Source organism: Columba livia, chromosome Z, assembly GCF_036013475.1.
Source record: "Columba livia isolate bColLiv1 breed racing homer chromosome Z, bColLiv1.pat.W.v2, whole genome shotgun sequence".
NCBI lineage: Eukaryota > Metazoa > Chordata > Aves > Columbiformes > Columbidae > Columba > Columba livia.
In genome coordinates this window covers 26,240,748-26,254,019 of record NC_088642.1, presented here as the reverse complement: position 1 = coordinate 26,254,019, position 13,272 = coordinate 26,240,748, and the positions used below count along the sequence as shown (strand labels likewise).

At 45.6% G+C, this 13,272-nt stretch overlaps 1 protein-coding gene across 2 annotated transcripts; it reads right to left on the bottom strand.

The window, feature by feature from the left end:
* Positions 1–3,364: 3,364 nt before the first annotated feature.
* Positions 3,365–11,111, bottom strand: FST (follistatin). 2 transcript variants are annotated; one of them, XM_065045191.1, is made up of 7 exons: positions 10,726–11,111; positions 9,848–9,930; positions 7,709–7,900; positions 7,065–7,283; positions 6,475–6,699; positions 5,198–5,428; positions 3,365–4,717 (listed from the first exon to the last, which is right to left on the bottom strand). In XM_065045191.1, coding segments are annotated over exons 2-7 (951 nt in total). In that variant the 5' UTR covers position 9,930; positions 10,726–11,111; the 3' UTR covers positions 3,365–4,715. The 2 variants fall into 2 exon arrangements, with proteins under 2 accessions (XP_064901263.1, XP_064901261.1); XM_065045189.1 differs by having other exon boundaries at positions 3,365–4,472; positions 10,726–10,770.
* Positions 11,112–13,272: the final 2,161 nt, after the last annotated feature.

Below are 13,272 nucleotides of genomic sequence, written 5' to 3'. Positions count from 1 at the left end.
TGTCAAGGACAACAAGAAGGACTTCTTCAAGTACCTCAGCAGCAAAAGGAAGGTTAGGGAAAATGTAGGCCTGCTGTTGAATGAGTTGGATATCCTGGTGACACATGATACAGAGAAGGCAAAGTTACTGCATGCCTTCTTCCCTTCTGTCTTTACTACTAAGACTGGCCCTCAGGAATCCCAGACCCTGGAGTTAGGAGATAAAGTCTGGCAAAAGGAAGACTTTCCCTTGGTTGAGGAAGATCAGATTAGAAATTGTTTAGACAAGCTGGACATCCACAAATCCATGGGCCCCGATGGGGTGAGAGAGGGTTGAGAAATGTTATTCCTAAGCCACTCTCCATCATATTTGAAAGGTGTTGGAGAACAGAAGAGTTGCCTGAGGACTGGAGGCAATGTCACTCCAGTCTTCAAAAAGGGCAAGAAGAATGACCCAGGAAACTAAAGGCCAGTCAGCCTCACCTCCATCCCTGGAAAGCTGATGGAACAGCACATTCTGGATGTCATCTCCAAGCATGTGGAGGAAAAGAAGGTTATCAGGAGTAGTCAGCATGGGTTCACCAAAGGGAAATAATGTTTGACCAACCTGATAGCTTTTCATGATGGCATGACTGGCTGGGTAGATGAGGGAAGAGCAGTGGACATTGTCTGCCACGACTTCAGCAAAGCTTTTGACACCGTCTCTCACAACCTATTTGTAGGCAAGCTCAGGAAACACAGGCTGGATGAATGTGTAGTGAGATGGATCGTAAACTGGCTGGATGGCAGAGCTTAGGGTGTCGTGATTAATGATGCAGAGTCTGTTCGGAGGCCTGTAGTTAGTGGTGTTCCCCAGGGGTCAGCAGTAGGTCCAGTCCTGTTCAACCTGTTCATCAATGATGTGCATGAAGAGTCTGAGTGCACCCTCAACAAGTTTGCTGATGATACCAAGTAGGTAGGAAGGGTTGACACACCAGAAGACTGTGCTGCCATTCAGTGAGACCTGGATAGGCTGGAGGACTGGGCAGAGAAGAACCTGATGAAGTTCAACAAGGGCAAGTGTAGGCTGCTACACCTGGGGAGGAATAACCCCAGGCACCAGTACAGGTTAGGGGTGGACCTGCTGGAAAGCAGCGTTGCAGAGAGGGACTTAGGAGTTCTGGTCGACAACAGGTTGACCATGAGTCAGCAATGTGACCTTGTGACCAAGAAGGCAAATGGTTTCCTGGGGTGCATTAGGTAGAGTGTGACCAGCAGGTTGAGGGAGGTGATCCTTTCCCTCTACTCTGCCCTGGGAAGGCTTTATCTGGAATACTGCATCCAGTTCTGAGCTCCCCAGTTTAAGAAGGATAAGGAATTACTGGAGGGAGTCCAGCAGTGGGCTATGAAGATGATGAGGAGTCTGGAGAATCTTCCTTTTGAGGAGACTGAGAGAGCTGGGTCTGTTCAGCCTAGAGAAGAAAAGGCTGAGAGAGGATCTCATCAATGTTTACAAATGTCTCAAGGGTGGGTGTCAAGAGGATGGGACCAGACTCCTTTCAGTGGTCCCTAACGATAAGATGAGGGGCAACAGGCACAGATTGAAGCATAGGGGGTTCCATCTGAATATGAGGAAAAACTTCGTTACTTTGAGGATGCCCGAGCCCTGGAACAGGCTGCCCAGAGAGGCTGTGGAGTCTCCTTCTCTGGAGTCATTCAAGACCCACCTGGACACATTCCTGTGCAAGCTACTCTAGGTGTACCTGCTTTAGCAGATGGGTTGGACTAGGTGATCTCCAGAGGTCCCTTCCAACTCCAGCCATTCTGTGATTCTGTTTCTAGGAGAAAGTCTCTGACACTGTTGTTCTTAGTGATGAGGTAGGTATGGTAGGTATGCTCAGAAGATGCTTAACTCATGAAGTCTGTCAGGAGATGCCTCACCTGTACATCACAGGCAGGTTTTGGTTAAAGCTAGGTTTCAAGATTTTCAGCTGTATAGAAACAACAGTAGCAACAGGAATTGCAGTGGAAGAACTTTTAGATTATTTTACCAGCAAAAACCTGATTATGTGGGGTTTTTTTTTTGTTTTGTTTTGTGTGTTTTATTTGTTTGTTTGTTTGTGGCCATTTCGCCTACATGTACACTCATAAATATAGCTTCCTGGCATTTTTGTTGATTTTTTTGATTTTGTCTGTCAGTGACTTTCTCAAAGTTATTTTGTGAACCAGCAGCAGGACTTAAAATTGGAATCCAGAAATCCTGCTCTGCTACAGTCTCTCTGTAAGACGTGCATATATTTACAATTAAAAAGAGTCTTTTAGAGTTCTTTTTTTGGAAATGAAGTAGCTGGCAACTACCTGAATTTAAGAAAAATCTCTGCTGATACTTTCCACATCTATACTTTCTACATCTATTAAACATTTGTGTCTATGTCATTGTCATGTGTTTATTAGTTCCTTGAGAGATTTTCTGATAGGTTCTTTTTCCATGCCTCTGTTCTCCCAGCCCTTGTTCTCTTTTATTCTGGGTTCTGTTCCCTCAGGAGACCAAAATCCTGCTCTTTGCTCCTCTCATCGTGTACTTCCTTCCCAAGAGACTACTTGTGTAAATGAAGCAACAGGATGATGAAGGGCAGAAATTTTTTGCTATTATTTTGAATACAGTATTATAGATGCACACTTGTAGTTTTTATGCATTCATGGAAGAATAAATTATATCTGCTTTGGATAACACTAAGCAATCCATAACAAATTAAGAGTTTTCTCTATAGTAAAAAATATACAGGAGATTATGCCAGGAATAGCCTTCAAATATAATTTATATTTAAGCAAAATAGGTAAGTCAGCTTCTGCTCTCAGACCTCAGTTTAGTAAAGTACTTAAAACACCATTGAAAAAGGTGCTTAAGTATGTTTTTAAGTTTTATGCAGTATGAAAGATTAATTTTTGTAAGTGGAGCCTCATTTGGGAGAATAGCATAATCCATGTAGCATAAAACAGGATTTTGGTCCCTGATGTGCTTGTGGTTGTTACCTTTCCTCAGTTCACTGCATTAGTATCTGCTTTTAAAAGTGTGTCCAGTCTGAATATAGGCTCACCAAAAAGAACTTCTGAATCAACCTTCCTTTTGGGACAAAATAATTTCCAAGTGATAATGTGCTTTTTGATGGTTTGCAAACTCTATCACTGTGCTTGAATTTAAAATTCATTTATAACAATGAAGCAAAGACATCACTCCTGTCTGAAAAGGAGGGTTTATTCAATCCATGTCAGTTGAAAGCTTTGTCCTTAACCAGTGTGTTTTGCTGCTGCACCAAGAATGAACCTTCTTTCCCATAACCACCAGCACATCTTCTCTGCACCAGAGGGCCAGAACCCCTTAGAACCAAAAACTGAGGACTGCCTCTAGGGAAAATTCCATTTTTTTATTTTTTCACTCATCATTTATGTACAAATATGCATTATAACTTTTATATACATTGCACATTTACATGGTAGAAAAGTACAAAACTATATATTTAAATGAATTTATATTTAACTCGCCATGTTTGAAAATATAAAATTGCATCAGAAAAAAAGTATTATGAAAATCAAGAAACTTGAACTGATAAAGTTTTGATATAACTTTCAGTGACACACTAGGAAAAAACCTTTGAAAGTGGTACTGCAAGACCATCTTGAAGGAAACACCTGATAGAACACTTACGCATGTCACAAAAAATAAACCAATAAAAATAAAATAAACCCTTTATTCTTGTTACAGTTAGCTCTGTGGCTACCAACAACCTTCATAATCCGACTTCTTTGGGTCTGGAATTCATAAAGTACAGTATATATGCTCTGCACATTGAGATCACTTCAGTACATGATGTGATCACAAGGAGAGAAAAGTGAAGTGGAAGAAGTTTCCTTAAAGATTGCCTCACTGCACCCTGGAAGTATACTTAAGTCAGTTACAATGCCTTTTGGTCTGTCAAGATCCTTTATAAACAAAATCCCCAGGAATCTTTTATGACCAGAGGCAAGAAGAAAATCCAATAAATAAACATAACAGAAATCAACATGCAAGTTTGTTAAAGTAGAAAAGAGTTAACATCAATGAAACAAAGAGGTGAGATCATGTGGGTAAGCTCTAAGGAATGGACTTTCATAGTTTACAAGAAAAAAGAAAAACTTTACTTTACAAGCAAGAGACCTCACAATAAATAACACTGCTCTTCCCGTAACGAATATATTTCTTCAAAAAACAAGGTGTACAGTCAACCAGACATTTTATATATAAATTATAAAACATGACACAGTATAAATAAATGTCTACGAGACTCAACTCTATGTATACTTTTTTTCTCCCCAAAATAAATAAGCATACACTTATTTACAGTATGGACATTGATTTCGTGCCCAATGGCTGTTCCAATAGTGATGGAGGTTTTACCACTCTAGAATGGAAGATATAGGAAAGCTGTAGTCCTGGTCTTCTTCTTCCTCTTCATCCTCTGGGTCTTCATTAATGGCTAGATGGGGGAATACAGGGGAGCTGTTGTTTAAATAAGGACAACAACAGCGCAGAAGCAGCTTAGTGCACGTTTTCAAAGCCCTCTGAACAGCCATAACACAGCGTTGCATTTTATGCGACTTGTAGTGAGATGCTCTTTGGCATCTGCTGTTACACAATAAGGGGGGTTTTATACATAATCTATGAAGTCATAACTGCAGAAAGTTCTGAAGAATCAATGGCTCAGGTTTTATTGGCAGATTCCTGAAATCAAATAAAAAGCGCTCTTGTGTTCTAGGTTTAACTGCTTTGTGTCCTTCATTCAGAGTTAGTAGAGGCAACTGTGCTAACCCACATGCCCATGTGCTACCATTAAGCTTGTTGTTTTGGACCGAGTTAGAGTTTATCCAAGTGTTAATAAAGCAATCAGCGAAGCACACGAGAGCAGACAAAGTAGGAAGAAATCACTAGAATTACTCTCCTAGGGCAACCCCTTTCTGACAGAATGACTTGTCCTCAGAATAGCCCCAAAACCCCAACTTGAAGGCCAACTGGTGATTGGAGATGTATTGCATTTTATCAGTAACCAGAGTGTGTGCGTGATAGATACATACTTATATGGCACCTGTACCATATCTCAAATCTCTAAATCAAGATTTCTTATGTCTAAAGGTATAAGTCTTAATTATCTAGGGGTTGCCTTCAGAAGATTTAAGTGTCTGCAGAGTTAAAAATCTCACTTACAGTTGCAAGATCCGGAGTGCTTTACTTCTAGCAGCACACCCATGGAGCAGGCTGCCTCTTTCATGGCACACTCGCTTGGGTAAGTTGTGTTATCGCTGGCACAGACTGCCTCGTCTGACTTGCTTTCAGGGCAAACCTCATCACAGAGGGCACACCGACCTCTGCCAACCTTAAAATCCCACAAGCATTTCTTCCCAGCACTGCACTGAATGTCTTCACAGGATTTGGCTTCTAAAAATATACACAGGATACTAGAGGTAAGTGAAAAGACAAAGAAAAAAAAGAAAAGCAACAACAATCAACCCCAAACTCCCTTTCTGCTTCGAACTGTGAACAGACAAAGCTCAGATGCAGTAGATTTGATGATACTTGCTAATTTTGCTCAAGAAAGTAGTCCCTTGGACACCATTGCCTGTCTACATGTGGGGAAGGAAATACAGCTGTGCCAGCAGAGCTTGATCCTGGGAATACAGAATTACATTTGCCTATTGTACATGACCTTCCTGCTCTGTTTGATGTAAATGGAAATTCAGATCCCCAACTCAGCAGTAAGTGCAAAGTTTGCCAACACATTCAGCATTTCTAAATCAATTACTTTTAAACTAACCCACACACAGTAGTTGTCTACAAGATTGGAAAGGGAATTCACTTCAACCTATACCAACTAAAAGCAGCCTGAGACTCCCCTGAATTTCCCCAACAGTTTTGGGGAGCAGAGGCTGCACTTTCGAAGGTGTTTTCTTGTAACATGCTTCATTCTCAGTCCTTTCTGAAAATCACAACACAAAATGTCAAGATGCACAGAGATTATTTTCCTATCTTCACCCACCAACCATCTCCAAACTCTGCAATATTTCTGAAGCGGAAAAAGTAATCAGATGTTTCCAATTAAGTTAATGTAAGCATTGCCAAGACCACTTGTAGACAATTGTTTCCAGGAATCCACATCCACTGAATATGGAGATCTTGCTACACTGTAACTATGTCATCATCTGTTTAATGGTGGGTATTTCTCCCTTGGATACTAATGTCAGCACCCACAGAGATAGCAAGAGAATCAGGATCTGGCCCTCTACTCCCTCACCCCTTTGGCAATCTTTTCTGGGGCAAAGCTTGCCTCGGCTCTCCTTTTCCTGGAGGGGAGCATCAACCCAGGCTTCTGGAAGTCTCTCCTCCCCGCCAGCACCCACTATATCCATCCAGTTTCACAGATGATACTCTGAAACAGCTGACCAAGGAAGCTCTCCCCATCCTTACCCTCTGACTGAGATACCTACTGATGCATTTTCCTTCGTAGGCTAATCCAATAGATCTGCCCAGGAGGCAGGTAGCTTTCCTCAGGTGGCAGGCACTGGCGTAAGTTATACCGTCATTCCCACAGAGATACTGTTCAGGGGAGGTAGGCTCTGGGCAAATTCGATTACATGTCACGCAGTAGGCATTGTTAGTTTGGTCAACCACACATGTGGAGCTTCCTGGGCATAAAACATCCCTACAGGTCTCTGAAATAAAGACAGAAACAAACAGTGATTAATAGGAGATCCCAGAGTCCCAGTGAGGAATGAATGGGTAACACAATGAGACAAATGATCAGACAAGAGCCTTCAGCATGTCTTCTCATCTAAAGGCCACTTGAGGAAGCCTTCCCATCTTGGGGGAACTAGTGGGACAGAAGTGCTGCTAGACTGTGGAGAACTCTCAACCCAGCTACATCCATCTCTCTTAAGTGTGGTTAGTTACTGTCACCCAGCATTTGAAACATCATTCTGATTCCTGTGGGGAGGTAGGTCCAACAGCTCCTCCCGCCTACACTCAGACACACACCCTTTGGCATTTGAGGGAGATCAGGTTAGATTTGCAAACCTACTTTTGCATTTGCCCTGATACTGGACTTCAAGTTCGGGTTGTTCTTTACATCTGGCTTTGAGAAGGGCACACTCGTTCCTGTAGGTTTTCCCATCTAAGCCACACACGGGACCTTTCCAAGTGATATTAGAGCAATCCGGAGCACAAACACACCGAGGTTTGTTCTTCTTGTTCATTTTACATTTCTTTCCAGGTCCACAGTCCACGTTTTCGCATGTTTCTGATGGAAGGAAAGAGGCACCACTTTAGTACCAAGCGTGCAGAACAGACCTGGTGTCAAAACTGCTTAAAGAAAAAAAAGACACCATGACCCCAGAGCATGGAGAAAGCAACTTACTTCATCCCCCCCCCTCCCCCCGCACCCTCCGGGAAGCAGGACTAGAGGATAATTCCCCTGGCCAGTGAGGGCAGAAGGGAGATGAGGTTGCTCCCCTCCTCCCCGCGATGTGCACCGCGGCTGAACAGAAATGGGGGTCCCCTCATTTATCTTGGGGCTGGTACGAGACGCCCCTCAAACCCCCACTGAGGAAGGAAGCCGGAGGACGCGCTGCCGCACCCCCCCAACTCCTTCCCCGCTTCTCCCCCAGCCCAGCCCCTGCCTGAACCGCTCGTCAGCAAGGAGCAACTCACCAACACCCCCCTCACCTTTGCATGGGATGCAGTTTGGGGCTCCCCCATTAAAAATCATCCACTTAAAAAGCGTGTTGTCGTTGACGTCCTCCTCCGTCCACGAAGTTGTCAGGCGGCCGGTCTTGCAGCACTCCTCCTTGCTGAGGTCGGTTTTGTACAGGACCTGGCAGCGGCCGTTCCGCGCCTGCCGGAGCCAGCAGTTCCCAGCTGCGGGGACACACACACACACACACCCAGCCGGATCAGTGGCAGTCACCACTGACCCAGACACAGCACGTGCGCCTTGCAATGACTTTTACTAGACTGTTTACTTTTATTTGTCCTATTTCATAACCCGCAGCTACGCTGGCCCATTTGGGAGCGCAGTTGAAAACAACACAACAGCAGCAACAACAAAACCCCAAACAAACAAACAAAAAAGCACAAACAGAAAAAAAAAAACACCACCACACACACACACAAAAACAGAAAGAAAGAAAAGACCTGATCAAAACAGGACGAGGCAGTTTTCGGAGGTATTTATTCCATATGTAGAGCAGAAGGCGCACTGCTGGCACGTGACAGAGGCTTGAAAAAGATGTGCATTTAAAAGGGAATAAAAAGAAAACCGCGCTTGCAAATTCCTTCCTCCTCCCCCTGCCCTCTCTTCCTCACCGCGGCTGCACAGCAGCATTGTTTTAGTGCCGCACAGAGTTTCAGTCCCAGCCCATTTTGCAATCTGCACGAACTGGGAACATTTGCTGTTAGCGAAGTCTTTCGAAATCTCCACATTTCGCTGCTTCTATTAACAAATGCCTTTCCTTCACTAAAATAAGGCAGTAGAGCGCAAAAAAAAAAAAAAAAAAAAAAAAAGTGAGCAAAGTATATAAAATACAAGGGCACATAGAGTAGGACGCCCCTACAGAGTTTTAAAAATCGATCAAGCTGGAAAAGTTATGGGTGCCACCTCTCCCACAAGCATTTCAGAGGAAAGTACACTGTCCTTAAAATGGATAGAGTTGGTTTTGTTGGGGGTTATTTTTGCTTTTTTAATTTTTTTTTAAACTAGTATCCCTTTTATTTGTGGAGTCAAGCCAAGAGCATTAGTAAAAGCTACTCCCCCTTTTTTAGCTAGAGAGTTTTGTTTGGGATGAGCCTCTCGTGAATAACCAATGTGACTTCTCCAGCAATTCAATACCAATTGATTCTGGTGCTAATCCAGTCAGGGCTCGATCCTGACTCCTTACTCCGATGGGAATGTACCGCAACGAGGGGTCAGGATCGGCCAGCCGAGATGTCGCTGGGCGCAGGGGAAGATCCGCCCCCCTCACCCCGCCCCCGCTAAAAATCATTGAGCAAACAACGCCCTTAAAAAAAAAAAAAAGTTTCGCGTCCACAGTTGCCTACATTAGATTAACTTATGCTCTAACTTGGTAGTGAGGGAGAAAAGGAAAAAAAATAAGGAAAAAATTATAAAACAGGCAATGGTAAGACATACAGGTTGTGGTTGGTACACGGGCAAGACAAGGGGAAAAATCCCCCAAACTAAAAATCAATATTTCCTTGTGTCGAAAGAGGGCTCTTAAGAGTTGTCAATACCAGGTTCGGGTTTGTTTTGTTCGCATGGGAAAAAAAAAAAGAAACAAAACCAACAATAAACCCAACTTATTTATGCATAGTCTTCAGTGCGGGAGAATTTCCAACATTAATATTAAAAAAAAAAAAAGGAGGGTAAAGAAGAAAATCTTGATTTCTAAAAATGTCATCTGTAATCGTGGGGCTCCCCATCATCACCTCTCCTTCCGTCTGGCAGGGGAGATAAAAATCTGAACTAAATTACCAACAAACTTTGAGCACTCATTCGGGAACCGAGACTGGGAAAGTTCCCTTGCGATGCTGCTCTTCATTCATGCTCCATAATAACAATAAATACTAAGAAACATCCTCATCTGTCCTCCGTGCCTAAGAAGAGCAGTGCGGGGATCCGATCAAAAAGAAATAAATGACACCTCTGCACCTCGGTACAAAGCAATCCCATGCCCACAGTTTACTTCTGTCCTGTTGGACCTTGGAGAGAGGTGTTTAAGACCGCAGCAAACCAACCCGTGCCCGAAAGACAGAAAACAATAGTAATAATAAAGAAACATAACTGCGAATAAAACAATCTGGTCTTACCCTGCACTGTGTGATCTTCCATGAAGTGGCACAGAAACATCAGGAGTAAGAGCATGCCCGCGTGGATTCTCTGATTTAACATCCTCAGTATAGCAGGGAGTGAGAGAGACACAGAAACAGCGTGAGGGGGAGTAGAGAGAGTGAGCGAGCTTCAGCCAGCCTGCTTATGATCGCTCTATTGAATGAACGTCAGGCTCTGAATGCAGTCTCTCTTTAAATCTATACGGGGGTCTTAGCTGTCTGCGGTGGGCGGTCTCCTAATGTGTGTGTGTGTCTGCTCGGGGGTGGGGAGATTTAAAAAGTTCAGTGTGAATCAGGTGACATTTTCCACCTTCTGGAAACCCTCTCCAATTATCTGCTCTAGGTGCACGCACACACAGGCGCGCACCCGCGCAGCCCCACGCCAGCCCCGCGCCGCGGAGCCGCCGGAGCCCTTGGCGCAGCAAAGGGAGGCAGCGCCAGCACCGGCCACCGCGCCCGCGGAGCCGGCCAAGCCCGCGCAAGCGGGAAGGCGCGCGGCGGACCGCGCCCGCGGTGCGGTGGCTGGAGACCCGCGGCGGTCGCGGGCGGACGAGGGGCGCCCCTTGTCCCACCCGATGGCGCGGGCGGGTGCGCGGAGGTGCGGAGGCTGCCGGGGCGCGGAGCGGCGCCTGCCCACTCCAGGGGGGGCTCCGCGGCCGCGGGGCGCTGCTTGCCGTGCGCGAAGTGGCTGCTGAGGATAAATCCCACCGCCCGCACCTCCGACGGGCGGGAGCCGGCTGGCGCTCACACAGCTCGGTCGGCGGGACTCGGCCCCAAAAAAACCCAAACCCCAACCGACAAACCCCAAACCTAAAAAAAAAAAAAAAAAAGGAAAGAACCAAATAAAAGTTTAATACCTAGAGCTGTGCCCAAGTGACAGCCTTTTCACTGGGAGCTCGGGAGGACGAGACGGGAATGGGGGCGACGTAGGCGGTCTCCTTTCAGAATCAGAAAAGATTGCAACATCGATAATGAACTTCTAGGGCACTAGTTTATTAAGCACAGTCTGGCATTATTCTCCCCTTAGAAAAGTTGGCGGTCTCTCATTTATAACATTTTTTGGCACCGCTGAATGAAACTGAGTAGGCGATATTTCCTTTTATACAAAACGATTACTTAACGGAAAATGGTATTGTTTATTCAAAAGCTGCCTTTTTAATTTCGATTCTTTCGCTTTTCTGAGCCACCAAAGCACAACAGACTGCGAAGTATGCAGACAGGAATGCCCGGACAGTGCCGGGTCAGGGGCCGGTGCGCCGCGGCCGCCCGCGCCCTCCGCAGGCCCTCCCCACACCCCTCCTCCCCGCTCCCGCCCTCCGGCTCCCCAAACCGCCCGCCCCCTCCCCACAACTGCAAATAACTCAGTGATAACAGATTTTTTTCCACCAACTGCAGGAGATAGTGCTAATCTTTTAATAAAAGATCCCATTACAATGGGATCTGTCTGGACAGACTATAATAGATCCAGAAATACAGCCGTGCTAATATTAGAAGACAGTTGTTTGGGTGCCTCAGACCGGGCCCTGGTCCCGCTTTGAAAGTGGGCATGAATCACAATGTCCCTCGGTACCACCTGCGGTCACACGCATTAAGAAGCAGACTGGTAAATGATTGACCTCTCTGCATATTTTTTTTTTGTTTTGTTATTATTATGATCATCGTCCTGAGCAGCTCCCGGGCATTTTGAGCACTTTAGAAGCTCCGGGACTCCACATCCTTTTTAATCTTTTTCCCAAATTGGTGCCACTCTCTCTCTCCCCCCTCTCGCCTCTCCGCCCTCGCTCGCGAAGCAGAGTTAATGCAGGGTTGCTTAGTGCCCTCTAATGGCAGACGGCACTAACAGTCAATAGCAAAACAACCCTCACCCCCGAGCCGCAAATGAAGAGCCGGTTTCAAAACCCGCCTCTGCTCCCGGAGGAGACGTACCCTGGGCGTAAGGTCCCCAGGGGGGCCGTTTCCCATCCGGGCACGGCTAAGGGGGGAGGCGCGGGGCAGCCCCTGCCACTGCGGAGGCACAGAGCCGGGCCTTGGCCCGTCTAGGGACGCGGAGGGAAAGGCGTGGAGGTCGAGAGCCTCGCTGCCTCCTTCGCGACCTCCCGGAAGCCCCTCTCCCGGATCCCCCGTCTAACTTGCCCCGCAGGGCTCCGGCCACGGCCGGGCGCGGCGTCGATCCGCCGCCGCACAGCTCGGGGAGTAGCTTGTCCCCACCCGTTGGGCAGCGCCGGGGCCGAGCCGCCTCTCCCCCAAGAGCGGGTGGCCCGAGGGGCGTCCCGGCAGCAGCGCGGGGAGCGCAGGCGGCTCTTGCAGAGCGAGGCAGCACCGCCCGCCCGCCCGCCGTACCGGGGCGTGCTGCGGGGCAGGCTCACCTTTCCTTACTCGGCTTGTGTGTGTTTTTTAAGTAACTGGCCAATACGGTGTTTATCCTGATAATGTTTTCAATCACAGGGAGTCAATTTCAGGCCGTTTTCCTGGAAATGAGATGCCGGATGGGTCGATAGCGTTTGCACATGTGCTTCATGCGTGCATCATCAGGAGATCAATATGATTTCGCTGGTATGGAGATTTGTATCACACCTGTTCTCTGACATCACACAGAAACAGCTGCTGTTTCTTTTATTGTTTTTCTTCTTCTTTTTTAAATGTTAAATATTGGGTTTGTGTGTAACAACATGTCAGGGCTATAATGTATAATAAGAAGTGCTTGTTCTTTGTCACTGTGTGCCTCCCTATACGACTCACCCACCCCTTTCTGCGTTGGCAACGATCACATTTAAATTACCAAAAAACCAATGAGGTCGATTTGTAAGTTAATTGTCAGGCAGCACACAAAAAGAGTGTTCTCAGTCTGACAGGTTTTAAAACTTCTTTCTAACAAGAAGTGTATGCATTTTAATATATGTTTTTGGATGTGAATCCAGTCTTTGCAGCTGGCTATGATCTTGGAATAATAAAGCCTTTAAAAAATAATATGTACTAACATCTCAGACTTTCAGAAAGTTCAAATTTAGCTCTCAATTTACATAAAAAGTATGTTTTTGTCCTATCTGTAATATAGCTGTAGCTGCAACAGTCTCCATAATATAAAACACTGAGTGGCTGGTCTCTGAGGAAAATTGCAGCAAAATACTGAGTAGAAGGAAAAATAATCCCCAAGTGTAATCTTGTGTGACATGTGCTATTAACATACATACATATATATATGCACACACACATGCATATACATATGGGGGATATTTATTTTGTGATAAGTCAGTATTCATTGTACTAGTATAATGTATTTCCTTCTACTCTTTTTCCCTCAACATACTGCCTCTCAAAAGAGGGTGGTTGTTTGTATCAAGAATGGACCCCCTCAGGACCCTTTCTTTGATATGGAAGATTTCTTTATGAAGTTTTAGATGATG

Bases quoted from the DNA above. Each gene is read 5' to 3' on its own strand.
- FST (XM_065045189.1), bottom strand. From the start codon at position 9,929: ATGTTAAATCAGAGAATCCACGCGGGCATGCTCTTACTCCTGATGTTT. The intron at 7,901-9,847 runs GTAAGACCAGAT...GTGTCCCCGCAG, and splicing joins GGAAGATCACACAGTGCAGG to CTGGGAACTGCTGGCTCCGG. The intron at 4,473-5,197 runs GTAAGTGAGATT...TCCCCCATCTAG, and splicing joins GCACTCCGGATCTTGCAACT to CCATTAATGAAGACCCAGAG.